At 36.2% G+C, this 17713-nt stretch overlaps 1 protein-coding gene across 1 annotated transcript in view; it reads left to right on the top strand.

Annotated features, from left to right (window-relative positions):
- Positions 1-17713, top strand: part of INVS (inversin) — a 152808-nt gene that overhangs the window by 4179 nt on the left and 130916 nt on the right. The window contains exon 3 of the mRNA XM_007128404.4: positions 14374-14540. Within this exon, the coding sequence (XP_007128466.1) occupies positions 14374-14540 (167 nt within the window). The remainder of the gene's footprint in view (positions 1-14373; positions 14541-17713) is intronic.

Below are 17713 nucleotides of genomic sequence, written 5' to 3'. Positions count from 1 at the left end.
ACTTTCTAGAGAAGTTCTAGAGAATAAAGTGAATAGGAGAAAGACAGTGGGTAAGAATATTCCAGAATTGTAAAAACCACAAATCCACATGTTTATAAGTCATTAGTCCCAAAGAAAATAAATAAAATAAAAATTTCTGTTATTTGTAATCTCTATACATACCAGTGTCTTGTGACATTATGATTGACAACCTGGGCTTTAAAATCAAGTCAACACTACTTGAACTTCCATACTTATTCCTTCAGAATTTATTTTCACCCTACATTTCCAGTTTCTCCAGGAACTTCTACCCATGCACCCTAACCGCTGGCTAGGCTTTCTATTCCTCAGCATGCCATGAATTTTGTCTTTAGTTTTCTCTATACATCTGTTCCTTCTCCCCTTTTCTACCTTCTACCCCCTTACCTTCTTCTCTACTAAACAAACTCCAATTCATCTTCAAAGACAAAATTCTTTTACCACATTCTCTGTAAAGATTTCTCTTCTCTATCAGAGAGGTGATTCTCACATTACCTCAGCTACCTACATTCAGTTACTGCTTGGAATTTGACATCTTCACCACCTCTGAATCACTCATTCAAACATCCACCATTCAACTAAAACTCTATTAGTTCCAGCTCATTTGCTAATGAGAACAATAGTTTTTCAATGTCACTGAGACCCTCAATCCATTATCTTCTCCACTTTCGACCATCAGTCTCCTTCTGTCTTTACTTTCATCCCTATTCAGTCCTGATTCCATGGTCTATTACTAAAATCCTTCCCTTGGAAAAACTCCCGTTTTTTCTCACCTGTTACACCTGGCTGTTGCAATCCCAGCTCTGGATGGACCTAATCCATCTACCTCTGCCAAGCCCTGAACAATTTAACCTGTCTGGAAGATTTGTAACACCCTAAATTTAAGACTACCCATTTCATAAAGGCACTCAACAGTCTCTGATCATCATACTACATTTCTCCATAATTACTGTTCCATACCTTCTCACTGTACCAAAACTCTGACTGCCGCTTCTCCCTCCCTCCCTTCTCTGCTAATGCTTTATGCTTCTTACCAAAAATGAAAACACTAAATAGGAACTCCCTCATCTTTCAGCCTGATATCTACAAATCAACCTACAACTACACCCATCTTCTTCTCTCTCCCTGCTAAAACAGAGCAAATATCCCTTTCTGTCAAAGATCAGTTTTTCCACACATACTCTGTATTATATTCCTTCCTATCGTCTCAGGGATCTTGTTCCATTTTTTTTAAACCTCTGATTACTATATCATCAACCTTTTCTTCTATTCTATATTCTTTTATCAACATTTAAACATGCTCTATTGTCTCCATTATTTAAAAATCCCTTCTCTGTTCCTTCATCCCCCTCTAGGTATTACCATATCTCTCAACTTTCCTTTGTGTATCAGTACATCTTTGTACTCATAACAGTACAAAGGTAAGTGGGCAGTCTAGGGTGGATAAATATCTCTGCTTCATAAAATCATCCAGGGATGCTGCTAGGGCTTAGCTTTGCCATTCTCAACATGTGGCTTCCATCTCTGGGTCAAAGGCAGATTCTTCCACTGTAGTCACAGCCCAGCCAGCAGGAAGGGGGAAGGAGAGAGTGCAGAATAACAATTTGTCATTCTGGAAATGGGTGTACTTAGAGCCACACCTAGGACAAAAGAAGCTAAAAAAAATATCTCTCCCTGGATGGCATCATGCCCAGCTAAAACTCAGGGTGTTCAGTTCCCAAAAAGAAGAATGAGAGAATGGATATGGGGACAATTATCACCCTCTGTCACCAAAACCAAGCTTCTTGAGCCACCTGCACTCATTATCCCCACTTCTTTATCTCAATCCATATTTTTCTGAAAGAAAATAAAACATCCTTTCTTATTTTGAAATATACATATAGTGAAGTCCATAGAACATAAATGTTCAGTTTAACAAATAAATATAAAGCAAACATCCATGTAATCATCACTAGGTCAAAGAACAGAACACTGTTCCCCCAGAAACCCCACTGCATCCTTCCCTCCCCCTTGGACTAATTTGCTGTCTTGACGTTTGTGGTAATAATTATATTGTAGTTTTACCACCTAGTTATATATCTTAAACACTATAGTTTAGCTTTGCCTTTTCTGGACTTTTTTGGCTAAATGTTCCATGTTTACTTGTACTAAAAATTGTGTACTCAGTTATGTCACTTTCATGCTCAAAACTCTTTAATTGCTTCCCATTGTACCTGGAATAAAATTTGAAAGTGTACCTGTACCTCTTTCCCTCTCCAACCTCACATTTCACCACTCTCTTCCTAGAAAAACCTGCTTTATTTTCACTTCCCAAATCTGTAAGCCCTTTTCCATCTCAGGGCTTTTGCCTGAAATACTATTCTCCCCATTCTCTGTCTGACTGACCCTTACTCATTCTTCATATCTCAGCATTAAGGTCACTTATTCAAAGAGGCCTGCTCTCCCCATCCATTCTCAGTGAAATCTGTTCATCGTGTCCTGTCTTGGAACTCTGCAGTTTTCCTTCACAGAATTTATCTCAGATTGTAATTCTGTGTGTATATGTATGACTATTTTAATGTCTCTCTCCTCTGTAAGCTAAGAGCCTCCACGAGTATAGACTAGGTCTGTTTAGTTCATCATTATATACACAAAATCCAGCACAGTGCTTGGCACATAGTAGCCACATGAGAAATATTTGTTGAAGGAGTAAATAAATATTAAAATAATTCTTTAAGTATCTTTCCTCCCAAGAAGTCTATAATCATCTAGAGGGCTGAGATTAAATCTGAATTGAGTTGAATTGAATTGAGAGACAAGTTAGGACTAAATTCCATTGGAAAAAAAATTTATTTAAGTCAGAATTCCTCAAGAAAACATATCTTATAAGATAAATCTTTTATTATTTTAACATGAAATATAATCTTCAAAGGGAACAAAATGTGCAGTATGTTGTAAATTCAAAGCACTTATACAGGCTCAATCATATAAATTAATGTGTTACATAATAAAACTTAAAATATTCCTATAATTTTATATCCCCAAAGAAAAAATTCCTGAGAAACAAAGAAGCAATCATGATGTGAAATGAGTACAGAGCTGTTAAATGTATTTATAAATTGGTCCCCTATGTTTTCTATCATCTTGTCTAAGGAACCCCTTATTCATTACTGACTTTGAGCTGTAACACTGTTCACCTTTTAAGAATTCTGCCATTTTTGTCTTCCATGCAAAGACAATAATACCTTTGCTCTGTGGTATTTCCTAAGATTTGTATATTCCTATCAAATAATGTGTTTTTTTTAGTATTAAGATACATCTTAAATTTCAAAGCATCTTTTACCTTCTTTTATATAGCACGAGAGTGACTATCTCTAAATATATGCTATTTCTCTTTTCTAAACTAGTCACATAGTACTACAAATGAGTTATATTTTTTCTTCAATCTTTGCTCACCAATTGCTCAGTGAATTCATTCACTTTAGCATTTTCTGTTTTCCCTTCTCCGTTTCCATGGAGAAGTATGTCGTGATGTGTTTGACTCCATGGAAACAGATGAGCATCTCTTTCTACATACACAACTAATTAAATCGAACACTTTCTGTGCTGCCCATTGTCCAGGAGGAGGAGTGAAGAGGCTTTCCCTGAATTAGACATCATTTTAATAGCAATTCTTAGTGTTTAGTGTAATACAATGGATTAATGTTTTAACATAACTCATTACATCCTAGATTCAGATGAATTAGGGCTCAGTCCTGGGCCCTAAAAACATAAACATACATAGTAAAATCCTTACATGCTATGACTATCATTTATACATAAGTAGATTTTTCTTGTAATATCCATCTCAAGTAATTTAATTGAATACCAGAGACATCGTTGATAATATATTCTAGTAGATTCATTTTAATACTATACAATATAATGTAGTAGAAAGGTTATAGATTTAGAGTCAGATAAACCTGAGTCTTGAATTCTGGCTTTGTCACTTATCAGTTATATTACCTTGGCTTGAACCACTTAATCTTTTTGAGCCTCAGTTTCCTCATCTGTAAACTATAGATTATATTACTTTGCCTGTGGGACAGTTAAATTAGATAATGACTGTAAAACATCTAGCATTGCACCTGACACATTGTAGACAATAAATAGAACCTTATTACTATTGTTATATCAGGTTGGGTTTCCTGTAAAATAATCCAATCTTACATAGTTTCAGAAATGTCTCAAAATGAAAAAGCTCTAAATGCTAAGAAAAAAATGATGCTGCTTTCTTTGTGAAAACCAAACAAAATAATTTGTAAATATTCACTGTGTAATGATGGTTCCTGGCATTACTGCTAACAGTGTTTGGGGCATTTGCAGTGGTGAAGTGACCAAGCAGCACCATTTCTGATTCTACTGCAACTTTTGTTGGCCTGTCCATGTTCTACACTAATATAAATCTCTCTGAATCATTGTCTCTCTTTGTTTATAACATCTCCCAACACAGTAGTTGGGTGTGGCAAGGAGCCTCATAAGTGGTAGAGCAGTGACATTATTTCAGGTTCCTTCTTCCTTTACTTCAACCCTGTCACTGAGGGTTAGGGTCATTGAATGTTTTATAAATGCTTGCTTATATACATGTATTTACAAATATACTTACATGCATATGCATCCATACTAATAATAGCAATAAAATGAGCCAACATTCATAAAGTTATGTTATATAAGCACTGTGTTAAGCATTTTGTAACTTATGAACTCATTTAATAGCAAGACACCACAAAGAGTTTGGGGTACTCTCATTTCCCTCATTTCATAGGTCAGGAAACTGAGATGCAGAGAGATTAAGTAACTTGTCTAATAAGTAACAGAACTGAGATTGAAGCCTGCAAGACTGATTGTAAAGCCCGTGCTTTTAACTACTAACATATGGGGCCTCCATGTGTGGGTAGATATGTCTACATATACATGCACATTCGTATGTATGAGTACATAGAGAATGAGAAAGACAAGAAAGATGATTAGGTCTAAACCTTGACAGATGAAATTCACGGTTATCTAGTTGGAACTTTTCTGAATTTTTTTTGTGCTATGAGCCCTTTGGGCAATCTGGTGAACTTCATGGACGCCTTCTCAGGAATATATATTTTAAGAGCTTAAATATAATATAATAAGAATCCAAAGAAAATCAGCTGTATTGAAATACAGTTATCAAAGTATTTTCAAATTATGATGTAGCAATATACTTGCAATCATTTTTTTAACACAGTAAATAGCAAGATTTAGTGGCAGATCTAACAACTATGATAATTTCAAAGTAGCAATGAGTGTCAATGATATTTAAGATACCTCAACAATGATAATGAGATGTGTAAAAATATTTTCTAGAATCTCAAGTACCCTCAAAATATAATATGTCCCATGTTATTATTATTATTCTCATTTTAAATTAGGACACTGAGACTCAGAAATTAAGCAGTTTAGTTGCATAGTTAATAACTGCAAGGTTGAAACTCAAACCAAGTCATTTGGATTATGAATCCTATCTTCTTTCCATTGTTCACATGTTGCCTCTATTACATTAAGCAGATATTTTTAAATGACCACAGATGATGGCGACAGTATGAAAGGTGTGAAGCAAGAAGTAGGTGAAAACAGATAAATGCATCTTTGATGCCACACAAAGGTAACATTTTAGAACAAGCAAATAAGATATCAGTAGAGAATGCTGGATTTACTTGTGTTGGACAGTATGGCACCATAGCTATTGTGTAGAGTGGCACAACTGTCACTACAAGTGACAGTCATTTCCTCTAACTGCTAGAGCTGGAGCTCTGGTTTCTACACATACATACAGAGACTCTTCTGCTTCAACTAGCCTTAAAATAACTGAATGCAGTAGAGCAATCATGGTTCCACCTCAGCTTTCTGATCTGTGTTCAGACTGAGCACACGCAGAATGCCGGCCCCTGTTGGTCATGGATTAGAGGCTACCTCCACAGTTGCCAGAATAATTAAAACAACACAGCACACTAGCCAGCTGCATCCTATATTAGCTGTTCCTAATAGGAATGCAAATTTAAATGCACTGCCATCCAGTGAATACTAGTTTACATCATAAGCCCCACATTTGTAGAACATGTTGCAGTTACCAGACACAAACAATAAATCATTTAATTCATTCATCAAAATAAGCTATGGTGGAGACTGGACAGGTATTGGCTGAATGTTGTAACTGAGGAAACGAAGGAAGGGAGTAGGGTAGCTAGATAAAGAAACAGGCCTTTCTCAGTTACTCTCGTTCAGGAAGCTCAGAACTTAATGGGACACTCACCACTCAGAAACCAGCCATAGAACCACTATGCCCCTAAAAGCAACTCAAAACAGGACCCAGGTGAGACTAAGTGCTGCTTTTTCTAGTTATGACTAGGGGATACATGCTTTCACCTACCTCAGATGCAGAAATTTTCCTTATGGGCACAACATATTGGATGGTGGTGACATAACCCAATTAAATCTTTTGTTGGGAAGTATAAATACCCGTTACACAAAAGCAAAGTATGTCAGGGATTGAAGAGAAGGCTTGAAGTTTCCCTGTATCTTACAGCCGACTTGGTAAGAGTGGAGCAACTGGTGTCCTGGGAGGTAGAGTGACCTATTACCCCTGTGGTTCTGACTCCACTTTGGCCCTGAGAAACCTAATCAGTTAGGATTGTCCCAATGTGTGATGATTGCCTCCATTTATCACATTTGTTCTTGTGACCACAGGTCCTAAATCCTCTCCTTTACTCAAACTTCCAAGGAAGAATCTCACTGGGGTGGGGGGCGGGGGGGGGTGATTATAATATGAATTACTGTCATCTTGCTAATACTAAGTACTACTGTCTTTGCTTAACGCTAACAAATAAGATGCTGGTAGAGAGTAGCTGTTAATCATGAAAGACAACTGGAGACTAGCTTTTACTACAGCATATTCTCTGTATCATTTTCACTCCAGAAGGGCTGAAGTGATAAAAGGAACATGCTCTACCTTTACTACATTTTAGTTCTCTTAATGAGTTTGGGTTTAAATGATTCCTTATCTATGTATGCAGTGATAGAATCTTCTGGATTAGACATTGGAGGTCTTTGTATAGAGAATAATACCTAATGGACTTGAGGACATGGGGAGGGGGAAGGGTAAGCTGGGACGAAGTGAGAGAGTGGCATGGACATATATACACTACCAAACGTAAAACAGATAGCTAGTGGGAAGGAGCCGCATAGCACAGGGAGATCAGCTCAGTGCTTTGTGACCACGTAGAGGGGTGGGATAGGGAGGGTGGGAGGGAGATGCAAGAGGGAGGAGATATGGGGATATATGTATATGTATAGCTGATTCACTTTGTTATAAAGCAGAAACTAGCACACCATTGTAAAGCAATTATACTCCAATAAAGATGTTTCAAAAATAAATAAATAAATAATACCTAGCATTGTGTGACCACTCAGAAGACTTGTGCATAAGAGCTTCTATTATCAGATATGTTGAGTCAAATGCAAAGCTTGCCTCATCTTCAAAACCAAGATTCTGAAAAAAAGAAAACAAAACAAAAACCCTGCCTCTTCCAGGAGTTACTATACACAACCTGAGTATTTTGTAAAGCTCTTTCAAATTTCAGGAGCAGTGACCTTTCTTGATTTATTACCAGCATACAGGGAAACATGGATTAGCAAAGTGAGTTATCTGAGAAGCTATGAAGTACTTCTGGGTCCCAATATATACAAGATTTAAATATATATTGAAATATTTAGAGCTAAAACAGCTTAGTTTCAGGCACAAAACAGCTCAGACAGAAGTGTGACACATTCTCTTTCTTCATCTAGCATTTGTATTTCCCCAAAGCAAGTGTTTCATTTGCTCAGTTTTCTTCCCTCATTATCAGTTCATGCCAAAATACTTTAAAAGTAACTGGCTTCCCTCATGCTCAACTCATATATGATTACCCTTAGCCGGTGTGTGAATACCTGGTCATTGTTTGTGATGAAAGTAACAAAATTTTTTCACTTAAAGTACATGGCAGGAGCCATGATATCTTTTTTTTTGGTGTTGTTTTTAAGTAAAGTTTATGGAGCTTTTTACACTTTTGCAGTGTACAGTTATTTAATCTTAACAAACATATGATCGTGTAATTAGCACCACAGTCAAGATGTAGAACGGGTCCATCACAGCCCAGAATTCCCCCATGTCCCTTTATCATCAATCCCTCCACACATCTCAGCCCCTAGAGACCACTGTTTTCTGTCCCGTGGTTTTACCTTTTCCAGAATGCCATGTAAATGAATCATACAATATGTACCCTTTGAAACTGAGTTCTTTCACTTAGCATAATGCATTTGAGATTTTTCCATGTTATTGAGTAGATCATTACTTCACTCCTTTTTATCGCTGAGCAGTATTCTATTGTATGGATGTACTACAGTTTCTTTTGTCATTCTCCAGTTGAAGGACAATGAGATGTTTCTAGTTTTTAGCAATAATAAATGAAGCTTTCATAAACATCCACATGCAGGTTTTTATGTGAACCTAAGCCTTCATGCTTTTATTTTTCCTGAGTAATGAACACCTAGAAGAGATTATTGGGCCATGTAGTAAGTGTATATTTAACTTACTATGAAACTGGCAAACAGTTTTCCATAGTGGCTGTACCATCTATGATACCAATCCTACCAGCAAAGTTTGAGAGTTCTAGTTGTTCTACATACTCACCAAGCATTTGGTATTGACAGGTTTATTTTGGTTTTTGTTTAGCCATTCTAATAGATGCGTATTGGCATCACATTGTGGTTTAGATTTGTATTTCCCTGTGTATTAATTGTGTTGAGCATCTTTTCATATGCTTAATTGGCGAAATGTCTATTCAAACCTTTTGGCCATCTTATAATGTCATTATCAGTCTTTTTTTTTTTTTTTTTTTTGGCTGCGTTGGGTCTTCATTGCTTCATGTAGGCTTTCTCTAGTTGTGCCGAGCGGGGACTACTCTTCACTGCGGTGCGCGGGCTTCTCATTTCGGTGGCTTCTCTTGTGGTGGAGCATGGGCTCTAGGCACGCAGGCTTCAGTAGCTGCAACACGTGGACCCCAGAGCACAGGGGCTTCAGTAGTTGTGGCATACGAGCTCAGTAGTCGTGGCTCGCAGGCTCAGTAGTTGTGGCACACGGGCTTAATTGCTCCGCAGCATTTGGGATCTTCCTGGGCCAGGGATCAAACCCTTGTCCCCTGCATTGGCAGGCGGATTCTTAACCACTGCGCCACCAGGGAAATCCATTATCAGTCTTTTTATTATTCACTTGTAAGTGTTCTTTCTTTATTCTGGATAGAAGGCTTAATCAGATATGTCTTTTGCAAATATTGTCTCCTAATTTTTGTGGCTTGTGTTTTCATTTTCTTAACAGTGTCTTTCAAACAGAGTTTTAAATTTGTATGAAATTCAATTTATTGATATTCTAATGGATTGTTCTTTGGTATCATATCTAAGAAATTTTTGCCTAACTCAAGGTCACAGAGATTTTCTTTCATCTTTGTTTGCTTCTAAAAGTTTTATGTAGTTATAGAGATTTTACATTTAAATTTATTATTGATTTTGAGATAGTTTTTGTATATGATGAAAAGTGTAGGTTGAGAGGTTTTAGTATGTTTTTTTCTTTTTGCATATGGATGTCCAATATTTTTAGTACCATTTGTTTAAAAAATTGTTTATTGGTTTGCCTTTGCACCTTTGTCAAAAATCAGTTGATCAGGGAGGGATTAAATTAAGAGTTTGGGATTAAAATATACATACTACTAAATATAAAATAGATAACCCACAAGGGCCTATTGTATAGCACAGGGAACTATACTCAATATCTTATAATAACCTATAATGGAAGAGAATGTAAAATATATATATATATGTATGTATGTACAACTGAATCACTTTGCTTGAAACCTGAAACTGACAAAATATTGTAAATAAACTATATTTAAATAAAATTTTAAAATAAATAAATAAAAGAATACTTGTTTCTCCAAAAAAATCAATTGATCATATATATGAGTCTATTTCTGTACTTTCACCTCTGTCCTATTAATCTATATGTCTATTTTTTTATTTAAATTGTGAATTTATGGGCATAAAATTGTTTATGATTTATAATATCCCCTTATTTTCCTTTTAATGTCTACAGGCTCTGTAGTGATATCCCTACTTCAATTCCTGATATTGGAAATTTTTGTCTGCTCTGTCTTCAATGATCAATCTGATTGAAGAGTTATCAATTTTATTGATGTTTTCCAAAAACCAACTTTAAGCTTCACTGATTTTTCTCTAGTGTTTTTCAGACTTTAATTTCATTGATCTCTACTTTTAATCTTTATTATGTACTTCCTCTGCTTGTTTTGGGTTAAATTTGCTCTTTTTTTTTTTCCTTTTTCTTTTTTTTGGGGGGTAGGGGGTCCTAAGGTAGAAGCATAGATCACTGATTTGAAACTATTCTTCTATTCTAATACAAGTATTCAATGCTGTATATTTCCTTCTAAGCTCCCCTCCTGTGTAGGGTAGGAGTCTTACAATAGTATTTTTATTTTCATTCATTTAACTGTATTTTTCAATTTCCCTTGAGATTTTTTCTTTAACCAATGGATTGTCCATGTGTTGAACACATAGTTAATTAATCATAGTTAATTAATTAATCACTGAATAATTCCCAAATATTCAGTGATTTCCAATTATCTTTCTGTTATTGATTTCTAGTTTAATTACATTATGGTCAGAGAACATACTTCATATGAATTCGCTTCTTCAAATCTGTTAACATTTATGACCAATCTGTGGTCTATTTTGGTAAATGTCCCATGGTTGTTTTAAAAGACTGTGTATCTGGCTGTCAATGGGTAATATGTTCAATAAATACCAGTATATCTGCTGCTTTATGATAGTATTCGCTGCTTCTTTATCCTTGTGATTTTCATTCTAGTGGTTCAAGCAATTATTGAGGGAGGAGTGTTGAAGCTACCAGCTCTAATTGTGAATTTTTCAAGTGTTTTTTCAATTCTCTCAGTTTTTGCTATGTGTATTTTGAAGCTCTGTGGTTTGGTACATACACATTTAGGATTGTCATGTATTCTTTTTTTTTTTTTTTTTTTTTTTTTTTTTGTGGTATGCGGGCCTCCCTCTGCTGCGGCCTTTCCCGTTGCGGAGGACAGGCTCCGGACGCGCAGGCTCAGCGGCCATGGCTCACGGGCCCAGCCGCTCCGCGGCATGTGGGATCCTCCCAGACCGGGGCGCGAACCCAGTTCCTCTGCATCGGCAGGCGGACGCGCAACCGCTGCGCCACCAGGGAAGCCCCGTCATGTATTCTTGATGAATTGAACCTTTTATCATTGTATAATATTTCTATTTGTCTCGTAATTGTGCTCTGAAGTCTACTTTATCAGATATTAATATAGACACTCCAGCTTTTTTGATTAGTGTTTTCGTGGTATATTTGTGCTCATTCTTTTACTTTTAACCTATTTATGCCATTATATTTCAAGTGAGTTTCTTATAAACAACATATAGTTGGGTCCTCCTTTTTTTTTTTTAATCTTTTTATTGGTGTGCTTATACCGTTTGCCAATAATGGAATCATTAATGTTAGAATTTAAGATTTCCAACTTATTACGTATTGTTTCCTCTGTTTTTCAATCCCCCATTCCTGTCTTCCTCTGCATTTCTTAAATGTTTTTAATAGTCCATTTTAATGTGTATGTAGCGGAGTGTTTTGTAACAGCTTTGTTGAGATCCACCATACCAGCATACCATACAATTCACCAATTTAAAGTGTGCAATTTAGTAGTTTTTGTATATTCACAGAGTTGTGTTGTACAAACATCACCATAATTGATTTTATTTCATTACCCCCCAAAAAACCCCTGTACCCTTTAGCTATGACCCCTCAAACACTCCTCCTCTTTTCTCCCTACCCCTGGCCCTATGCAAGCACTAGATATAAAATTCTGGGTTGACAGTTCTTCCCCCTCCCCCCAACACTTGAAAAATGTTGTGCTATTGCCTTATGGCCTCCATAGTTTCTTATGAGAAATACACTGTAATTTGAATTTAGTTTTCAGAAATTTGATTTTGATTGACTCAGTATGGATTTCTTTGGGTTTATTTTGTTTGAGCTTTGTTCAACTTCTTAAATTTGTAGGTTTGTGTCTTTCACCAAATTTGGGACATTTCTAACCATTATTCCTTCAAATATGTTTTCAGCCCTTCATTCTTTTTCCTCTCCTTCTGGGACTCTGATGATATAAATGGTAGAAACTTTGTTATTATCCCACAGAGCCCTGAGACTGTTGATTCTTTTTGTTTCTTTTCTATCAGTTGTTCAGACTGAATAATTTCTATTGGTCTGTCATCAAGTTCAGTGATTCTTTCCTCTGTCATTTCCATTATGCTATTGTGCCTATTAGGTGAGATTTTTATTTTGGTTATTTTATTTGGTTTTTTACTTTTTTTTTTTTTTTGGCTGCATTGGGTCTTTTGCTGTGTGCAGGCTTAGTTACAGCTAGTGGGGGCTACTCTTCATTGCAGTGCATGGGCTTCTCATTGCAGTGGCTTCTCTTGTTGTGGAGCACGGGCTCTGGGCATGTGGGTTTCAGTAGTTGTGGCGCACAGGCTCAGTAGTTGCAGTATGCAGGCTCCGTAGTTGTGGCTCATGGGCTCTAGAGCGCAGGCTCAGTAGTTGTGGCACACAGGCTTAGTTGCTCCGCATCATGTGGGATCTTCCTGGACCAGGGCTTGAACCTGTGTCCCCTGCATTGGCAGGCGGGTTCTTAACCACTGTGCTACCAGGGAAGTCTGGTTTTTTACTTATTTTTAAACATTTATTATTCTAAATTTTTCACTGGGTTCATCTTTTTATTTTCTCTCTTTGCTGAGACTTTGGATTTTTCCATTTGTTTGAAGAGCATTCATAGTTGCTCGTCAGAGCATTTTTATGACCGTTGCTTTAAAATCTTTGTCAGATAATTCTAATATCTGTATCATCACAGTTTTGGTGACTGCTATTGTGTTTTCTTGTTTAATATTTTCCTGGTGTTTGGTTTGTCTAGTAATTTTGGATTATATCTTGGACATTTTGTGTATTATGTTATGAGACTCTGGATCCTACTTTAAATCTCCTGTTTTAGTACACTGACAATCTGTTTAGGTTTAGAATGACATTTTGTTCCAGTTTTTTAGACTGTGGTTCAAATGTCAAGTTAGTTTTGCGAGCTCTTGCGAGTTATTTTCTGGCCTGCCCCATTTTTGTGCTACCCAGGCCAATTTAGAACCTAGGAAGTATCCCACCAAGAGTTCCATTCTCAAAGCGTTTGCTATTTTGACTCTGGTCAGTTTCACATATGGGCTGCTCAGTTATCCATGGCATCATGCACTGATTTAAAGAATTGCTTTCTCTAGCTTCCTCCTCTCCATAACCTTTCCCCACTCTCTAGTTGGGAAGGGGTAAGATACCACCTTGTTACTATCCTTTGCCTAATTCAGGGCACAGTGCTTCATAGGGCTCCTCCCCACAGTCTCTGCAGTATCCATTGGAGAGGAAAAGAGGTACAATTTGTTTTGTTGTATGTGCTTTGAGTAGCACAAGTATAGTCAAAAGAGTTCACTCCTGCAGAGCTACTCCCTTCCCAATATTTTGACTGGAGAGAGCAGGCTTTTTGGGGAATTTTGTGTATGTGCCCACTGGTATTTCTGATGAGCTACTTTAGCACCAAGGCTGGCTTTATATAGGAGGCAAAAAAAGCAAAAAATCAGGGTACTCAATACCAGGTTGTTCTTAAAGTTTCATAGTTCCCTAACCAATTTACCTTCTTTTCACCACCTTTCATTTATTTTGCCTGGGGTGTTTAGTTTTAAGTAACAGGAGGATCATGATAGTATGCATTTGTTCCATATTGTCTAAAACAGGAAGCCAACCATGATTCATTTTTGTAGATCTCAAAAACATACCACAACGCCTAGTGTATGATCTACACTAAGTATTTTTTCACAAAAGGAGTAAGGGAGGAAAAAAATAACCTCACATCTCAAAATGTTAATTTCGTATGCCAGAGTTGTTAAGAACATACCCTTTAAAGTCAACAATCAGTTTGAATTTTAGCTTCACCACCTACTGTCATTGTAATGTGTACAAGTTACCTAACTTCTCTAAGTCTCAGTTTCCTATACTATAGGGACAGTAATATCTATCTCACAGGATGAGTAAAAGTGAGATAATATATTTAATGCATTTACCACAGTACTTGATAAGAAACAGCTAGTAAATATAGTTCATAGTTATATTAGTAATAATTATCAAATATCACTATCTGTTTCTTATCCTCATAGGAAATTCTGCCGTTAAAGACAAAGAAGATCAATTTGGGAGAACACCACTTATGTATTGTGTGTTGGCTGACAGACTGGATTGTGCAGATACTCTCCTGAAGGCAGGAGCAGATGTTAATAAAACTGACCATAGCCAGAGAACAGCCCTCCATCTTGCAGCTCAAAAGGTGAGAAGTAAAACTACCGTGAAGAGTAAACCTTTTCTGTGGTATTTGTTAATTGATTAATGGAACTGTGAGATGGACAGATGGTAAAGAAATCACAAGTATATAACTCTTAGTTTCATATGTTTTCTCTAAAAACTGTAATCTTTAAACTGCAGAGAGTAAGCACAGATAACCATCAGTGGCTGCTTTCACTTATCCAAGTTCCTCCAGCGATGGAATTTATTTTCTGATCTAAAGTTAAGTTGGGAAAAAGGAAATAAAATTATATGTATTAATATGATTAAACTATATTACAGATCAATTTATGCATGAGAAAAGGCAAAGAGAAAAAGAAAACCACCACACACTAAATTGTCAATAGTGGTTGGATTTGGGAATTTGCTGGCTATCCAGTGGCTAGGGTTCGATACCTGGTTGGGGAACTAAGGTCCTGCAAGCTATGCAGTATGGCCAAAATATATATATATGAAATGTTTATATATCTCAATAGTGGTTGAGTTTAAATATTGGGAATATATATGAATTTTGGTACTTTTCATTGTTTAAAATGATTTCCTTAATGTGTGTTACTTTTACAATAAAAAGTTGTAGTTGCCCATAAAGTATGTGGCATTAGGGAGCATAAAAGAAATTTATTTTCTGAAATGTATTTTCAAATTTTAAAAAATCTAAATCTATATTGCTAGTATAAATGATTTCAAGTTTTTAAAGGCTTGTTAAGAGCTCAGTTTTTTAGGATTAAACATATCAAAAAAAATAAAATGGGAAGCTTCTAAATTTATTTGAAGACTTATTTATCTGAAAATGATTTTTCTCACCATAAAAGTTTGGTCTATAAAATATATTTCCAGTGCCTGATATTTTTCTCTTTGTTATTTTAGACTTATGTATTTTGGGAATAAAAAGCAATGAAAATTAGTTAGATCCAGCAGAAACTATTAGAGTTATTTCCCATTAAAAAATGTGACCCAGATATAGCTGATTAATTGAGGGGTTAGAAAAATACCTTTTCATTAGTTGAAAGCATAAAAAGAGACTGACATTAAGATATACTTCTGAATATGCTAATGCTAGTTATATGCTCTTATCAGTTAGGTCTGTCAGGGTATTTCCAAAGTTATTGCTCTTGAATTTGCTTTTCATTACAGTAATTTTTTTAAAAATCTCTCATTTTCAATCAGAGTTTTAACTACTGCTCAGGTATTTATAACCTTTCACCTAGGCTTGTCAGCTGTTAAAATTATTTACTCAGGAAGGGTAACTCTATTTAACTTGTTATCATAAAAAAGTAAACATTTCAGATTGGGAATAGCCCCACTACTAAGAATTTGACACACTTTAGATTTTTTCATTGTGATTCACTTAGGTTTAAAACTCAACTTTAAAAATGTAAGTTGCAGGAAACTAACTGCACATCAAGTGGGTCATGTGAGGAAAGAAAAAGAATTTAAGTTGATGATCCAACAGTATGACATTTTTGTAGAGGTGTAATGTGAGAAAGGTTGAGAGAAGGGGAGAGCACAACCAGACATGTGAGCTGCTAAGTCTCTCTGTGAGATGCAGTGCATTGTTTCTGTTTGCTTTTTGTTTCTCCTTTACTTTTTAAGCAGTGATTTCTTTAGTGTCAAAGAATAAATAGAACTATGATTTACACGTCACAGTTTACATAGCTGATTTCATAAGTAACAAGTTTCATGTTCTTTCAACTATCTGATAATTATGCATTTCCCCATCTCTGTGTTCCTGTTTGTATTTGCATGTTTGCCAAAAGCCGTAATATACTTTAAGCTATACTAGCAGTAGTAGAATTTGTAGAACAAGGGTGATAATCATTCTTTAATACTCCGCTCTGTCCAGATCAGACCTGGGTATTGTGTTTGGTTTTGTGCTTCATGCAAAAGCACCATGATTAAGAAATCAGAGGTAGTATACTTCAGGCAGGGATAAGATGGTGGACAATCTAGAAATAATTTTCAAAAATACTTGGAGATGATATGTCCCAGCTCTGTAGCCCACCCTGCCTCTAAGCAGACACAAACACAAATTCTCAGAAAAAATATCTTCACCTTTAACTTCCAGGATTCCTCCATATTAAAACAGACCAAACATGATGTCATAGTGAAAGACCACCAAACCCCTGAGCAATCAATCTACCGTGAAGGAGAGTCAGCTGAAACAATAAACAGATTTCTATGAAAAACATCAGATATTGGCACCATTAGAAACACAATATAAATTAACCATTGATGGAACATTTAAAGACATAAAAGAAGAAATCACAAAAAGGAGCAACCAACCCGAGACTTTCATGACTAGGCATAAGTTCTCACCATGACCTATTTTAGAACAGCTCATCTGCCAAACACATCTGAAAACTGAACAAAACATATTGTTTGAAGGCACTGGGAGCAGTCAGCATAGACAGGATGGTTCAGAGAAGGGAAGCACATGAAGTTAGCTCTGCATTTATCCTGGCTTTTTCCTTCAAGGCAATTTCCAAATTGGAATGCAAAAGAATACAACCCTAGCAGGAAGCAGGATTCTTAGTCAGCTGGGGAAACCCAGGTGTAGTTTGGTGTTAGCAGTAGCTGGAACTTGAAGGGCAAACTCCTGAAGAGAAGGGGACCACAGAGAAGGAACCCGAAAACCTGAGTACAATTCCTCGCAAGTCATTAGCAGTTGCCTAAACTCTGCTTGTATAGGGTGAGGCTCTAAGAAACCTAGCAGTAAACAACAGCTGGTAGACGAAACAGAGCTAAGCAGAGATTGTTTTTACGTTATCCTATATTTTCTTTTCTACTTAAATCTTTTAATACATAACAAATTGATTTTTGTGTAGGGATCCATTCTCATTTTAAAACATAGGAATAACTAATTTTCCCAGGACAACCTAGCTTATTAATATTTAGCTGTTCAGTATCTGCTGTGTGCCAGTGCCAGACTTTTATACTGTGCACTTCCTATGCCTTTTTTTTTTAAATTACATTTTTTAAATGAAGGGTCCTGAATTCTAGGGAGCTACTTAGGAAATTTGAGAATGGAAGTTACATGATCAAATTATTTTAGGGGGACAAATATGGCAACTAAAGTTACTTTGGAAGAGGAACAAGAATGGAGGTAATAGAAAGCTACTACAGTTCAGGCCAATGGAGAGGAACAGTTGGATCCAATAG

The sequence above is a fragment of the Physeter macrocephalus genome, chromosome 9 (assembly GCF_002837175.3).
Source record: "Physeter macrocephalus isolate SW-GA chromosome 9, ASM283717v5, whole genome shotgun sequence".
NCBI lineage: Eukaryota > Metazoa > Chordata > Mammalia > Artiodactyla > Physeteridae > Physeter > Physeter macrocephalus.
Note: the sequence above shows the minus strand (reverse complement) of the source record. Positions and strands in the feature narration are given on the sequence as shown.